Genomic DNA, 4,487 nt, shown 5'->3' with positions numbered 1-4,487 from the left:
GATAGGCGAGCGTTGGAGTTCGAGGTTGAAGGAGTGGTAGGAAGGGGTCGTCCGCGATTGGGATGGAGAGAGCAGGTGGAGAAGGACAGGGTGAAAGCGGGGTTGCGTGATACTGAGGCGAGTGACAGATGTGGATGGAGTCGAGGGGTATTTCGGTTTCATCATAGGTAGCCAAACGGCAACCCCCGATCTCGGGGAAAATGCCGTCTAAACGTGTGTTGTTGTTGTTGTACTCTAAGGATAGGAGGAGTAGTACAGAGCTGATGTCGATGATGGGACTGAATGAGGACATTGTGACATTGATAAGGAGATCGAGATTGTGGTGGTATGGACATGTGTTGAGAAGGGATGAAAGGGTTGGAATAGGCGAGCATTGGAGTTCGAGGTTGAAGGAGTGATAGGAAGGGGTCATCCGCGATTGGGATGGAGAGAGCAGGTGGAGAAGGACAGAGTGAAAGCGGGGTTGCGTGATACTGAGGCGAGTGACAGATGTGAATGGCGTCGAGGGGTATTTCGGTTTCATCATAGGTAGCCAAACGGCAACCCCCGATCTCGGGGAAAATTTCGTCTAAACTTGTGTTGTTGTTGTGTATTATTATCTACTGTTAATTATGAATTGTAGTTTGTTAAGAATATATAAAGAATAGCAAAGGCGACTTTATTCTAGAAATTGAAGTAAATAAAGGGTGTAAAAAGTACTGGGAGGGAATCAAGATCAAATAATCATCTATATCTATGACAGCAATACGTCCAATGTTTAAGATACTAACACGATAATATATCATTTAATCCGAAACTCATTGCTAACAAATAAATTGTTTTTTTCACTAAAGGAGTTTTAGTTATTTAAAGCTGCGCCATAGAAATATTTGCAGTATTTATTACAAACTCTTGTGTTACTTTTTACAGTTAGCAATGGCCGGTTCGTACATTCTAGTGAATAGGCATATTTGTATTATTTTAGGCCTTTTCTGTTTTATTCTTGACAAGCGATGCATTTATTAAATTTTTTTGCCCGCGAGAGGCTTGTTGAACAAAAAAGCTCACCCATCTTCATTTATAAGCAAAAATTTTTAAAAGTTGTAATTTTTATATTAGTTTTTATTGTTGGGGGAATGTTTTTGTATTTGTTCATCGTCTAGGTTAGGGTTAGGGTTAGTTTGATTTGTTTCAGAAACGTGATGTCAGCACACGCTCTTCTTGTGATGGTGTCCTACAGTGTTCTGAACGTCTTTAGTTTTTGAGGTACGTTTTTCATATGGTGTCTTCTGCAGGATCGGTGGTATTTTGATTCAGATGTATGCTAACGATCTATTGTGTTGATGTTGATATTGTGTATTTGAAAATTTTGTGTCGTATTAACCGTAAAATTATTTGGTTTGAAACATAGCCGTGTTTTTCTTTATTCTAATAAAACTGAATTTTTATAGCTTGGCTCTAGGATCTCACTATCATAATTTCTTCTATGGATTTCAGGTGAAAAATCGCCAGTGAAAGACCGCCGGACAAAAGACCGCCGGACGTTAGGTTGCCCAGTATTATGGTCGCCAAGCATTAAGATCGCCAGACGTTAATAAGGTAGAAAGGTTAAAAATGTCGCAATTATTCTAAGGTTTGAAATTCTATGTACATACTGCACTGAATTCGAAAACACGGTCAACCAATGATGTTCTAAGGAATAATTTTTTAACTTTCAAGATTATGACGTCGACAAACAAAAATAACTGATCGCTGGTCTGTACAAAACTTACATGAAAATTTTTACAAGAACACATGAAGGGTTCCATAAATTCTAAACATTAAAATTCAAATCAAGTGCAATACCACGTAAATAATCGAGATTATTAATCATGGGATAGTTCCCAACAGCTGCCACTATTCTGACCTAAACATCTCTGTAGATTTTTTTGCTGGTGGGCCTTGGTTGTCGACCTTAAATGAGATGCTCAATAGCTACCTGATTAAACTTCTGTCCAGTTTTCGAGCTATCAATTAATTTCTATATAGTTGAAGGATCTGCTCCAACTACTTCATTGAATCAGCGATGTCAACCCTCCACTGCGTTGTTTAGTGCGAGGTAGATTCTCAGCAACTGCATCGAAGAAATTTGCAACAATCATGCATGAATTGGTTGTTCAAAGCGTGTAATAAAGTCAGTAATAAAATGCGAAGATATTTTTATTACTATTGTATTATATTATTATTATTATCGACCTCTGTATCATGCGACCTTATTGTTTTGCGACCTTTGTGCTATGCGATCTTATTGTTTGGCGACCATACGCTGGCGGTCTTTTACCGACGGTCTTGTCACCGGACACCCATCTATGGAAGTTTCGTATGACAAAACGAATCACGTCCCAGAAACCAAATTATTTCGACTCGATTGGGTTATTGTTATTTTGGAAGTGATCAAGCCTATTCGGTTTGTTCAAAGTTCTGCTCTAGGTCGAGTTATGAAATGAGGATGTTTGGCCATTTTTGGGAGAGTCTTTTCATCGGTTTTCTGTCCGGCAGAGAATTTTCGGTGCTAACCTTCAAACGTGTTAATGGCCTCTCCTCTATTTTTAGTGTGTGTTAAAAAATAATAAAATAATATTTTTGAAATATGTATTCTTCTTAATCAGAAACTAGAAAATTATTTATATATGTTAAAAATTTAATTGGATTTATGATCAGTTAAAAATTGTTTATTTCCAGGATTTGTGAGTTATGACAGTCCAACATCAGCACAAAATGCCATACAGGCAATGAATGGATTTCAAATAGGAGTGAAGAGGCTGAAAGTCCAACTAAAACGGCCCAAATCAGATGTTCGACTCTATTGATTGACTGGGGTTTTAATTTATTTATTCGCTGCTTTTTATAAGAAATATTATTTGAAAATAAAAATATTTTTATAGATTAATTAAGGTATAATTAATTTTAACAGGATTAATCAGGTCGGCTTGATCATCACCGCTGCCCTGGGCGATCAGTTGTTTTGTTAATCATTTTTCATCACACATTTTTTACAACACGCATTCATAAAAAAAATTTATTTTCATTTTCTTCTCCTAAGATCGCATGTATACTTTAATATTAATGTGTGTGTATATATATGTATTACACACACACAGACACACACACACACACACACACACACACACATATATATATATATATATATATATATATATATATATATATATATATATATATATATACATGTGGGCATTGAAGAATGGTTTTCAATTAAATTTTTAAGGTACAATGTTTGGTTTTGTTTGCAATTTTTATAAAAAAAATTTTATATGTTTTTTGGTAATATTGTTTAGCTTATTCATCTTTAATATTTAAAACATTTTGTATTACATGATATATGCATACATATGTATATATTCGTGTGTGTTTGTGCGCGCGCGTGTGTGTAAGCTGTATGTTTGTGTGTGTGTATAATGAAAGTGTGTTTGGTGCTCACGTTTTGTGCACGATGTTCTAGTATATTTGTGTGAGAAGGTACAGTGATTCGTTGTGACTATTATTCTGTACATGTTACAGGATAATATTATATAATAAATACGAAAATGATATATCTTTCTTTGATAGAACAAGGAATGGTACAGCTAAAAAATTTATGAGGTGAACTCAGGTTAGTCCTGGTTTGTGCTGGTTTGCTCGTGTAAAGCTTACAGTAATGATAGAATATAATGAAAATTTCATTGATGGCTGTAATTTTTTCACTTTTTGTTGCTTTGAAATAGAGAGTTTCTAAAAAGAATTAAAATTTTTTGTTAATGCTGATAACTATCTGCCACCATTTACTGGGCCAGGAAAGTTTGTAGCCATCTATATTGTAATCATTTATTTTATTACCCTATATATTTTTTATAATAATAATAATGAGAATTGATGATGCTCTTTGCATATCTTATTATTTTCTTCTCTTTCAAATACTTTTTTCTGTTATCAAAATTGGAGTTTAGTGGAAAATTATTTTTAATTTGTTTTTGATTGATTTTAAAATCTTTCTCTATTCATTTCTTTTCCTCATTGAATCAACCAATTGACGATTTCTCTGCTTTTTAAGTTGTTTTCATTTAACCTGCAGGCATTTTCAGGAGAAACATTAAAGTTGGTTCGTTTAAAATTATCATGGTTATCACATTCAACCAGGTGGTCGGAGTCAGATTTTATATCCGACTCCGGGTTAAAATTTCCGACTCGGGTTCTTTTGCATCATAATTTTACCTAAATATCACTAGTAAATAACAAATACTTTTGAAAATTTTAAAATCAGTCAGTATAATTGTTTTTATTAGTAAAATTATTTTGTTTTTATGTTCAAATACATACTTGAAAAAAAAATAGTAAATAAAAAATTTTTCCTGAGTAGGATGAAAAATATCCAATTTTGGCCCCTCAAAAGTTTCCGGCTTTGGCCTAAAGAAAAATATTTTCAGAATAAAAAAATATTAAAAAATTTTTAATTTCAAAACGTTTTCCGG

General features: G+C 34.0%; 1 protein-coding gene across 1 annotated transcript in view; it reads left to right on the top strand.

Annotated features, from left to right (window-relative positions):
• HELRODRAFT_136083 (hypothetical protein) overlaps nt 1-2,813 on the top strand; it is a gene marked incomplete at both ends in the record, with an annotated part of 6,840 nt that extends 4,027 nt beyond the window's left edge. Inside the window, one exon of the mRNA XM_009023424.1 lies at nt 2,701-2,813. Within this exon, the coding sequence (XP_009021672.1) occupies nt 2,701-2,813 (113 nt within the window). The remainder of the gene's footprint in view (nt 1-2,700) is intronic.
• Between the last annotated feature and the right edge of the window lie 1,674 nt (nt 2,814-4,487).

The sequence above is a fragment of the Helobdella robusta genome (assembly GCF_000326865.2).
Source record: "Helobdella robusta unplaced genomic scaffold HELROscaffold_36, whole genome shotgun sequence".
Lineage (NCBI taxonomy): Eukaryota > Metazoa > Annelida > Clitellata > Rhynchobdellida > Glossiphoniidae > Helobdella > Helobdella robusta.
The sequence above is the reverse complement of the archived record's forward strand: the minus strand, read 5'-3'. Positions and strand labels throughout refer to the sequence as shown.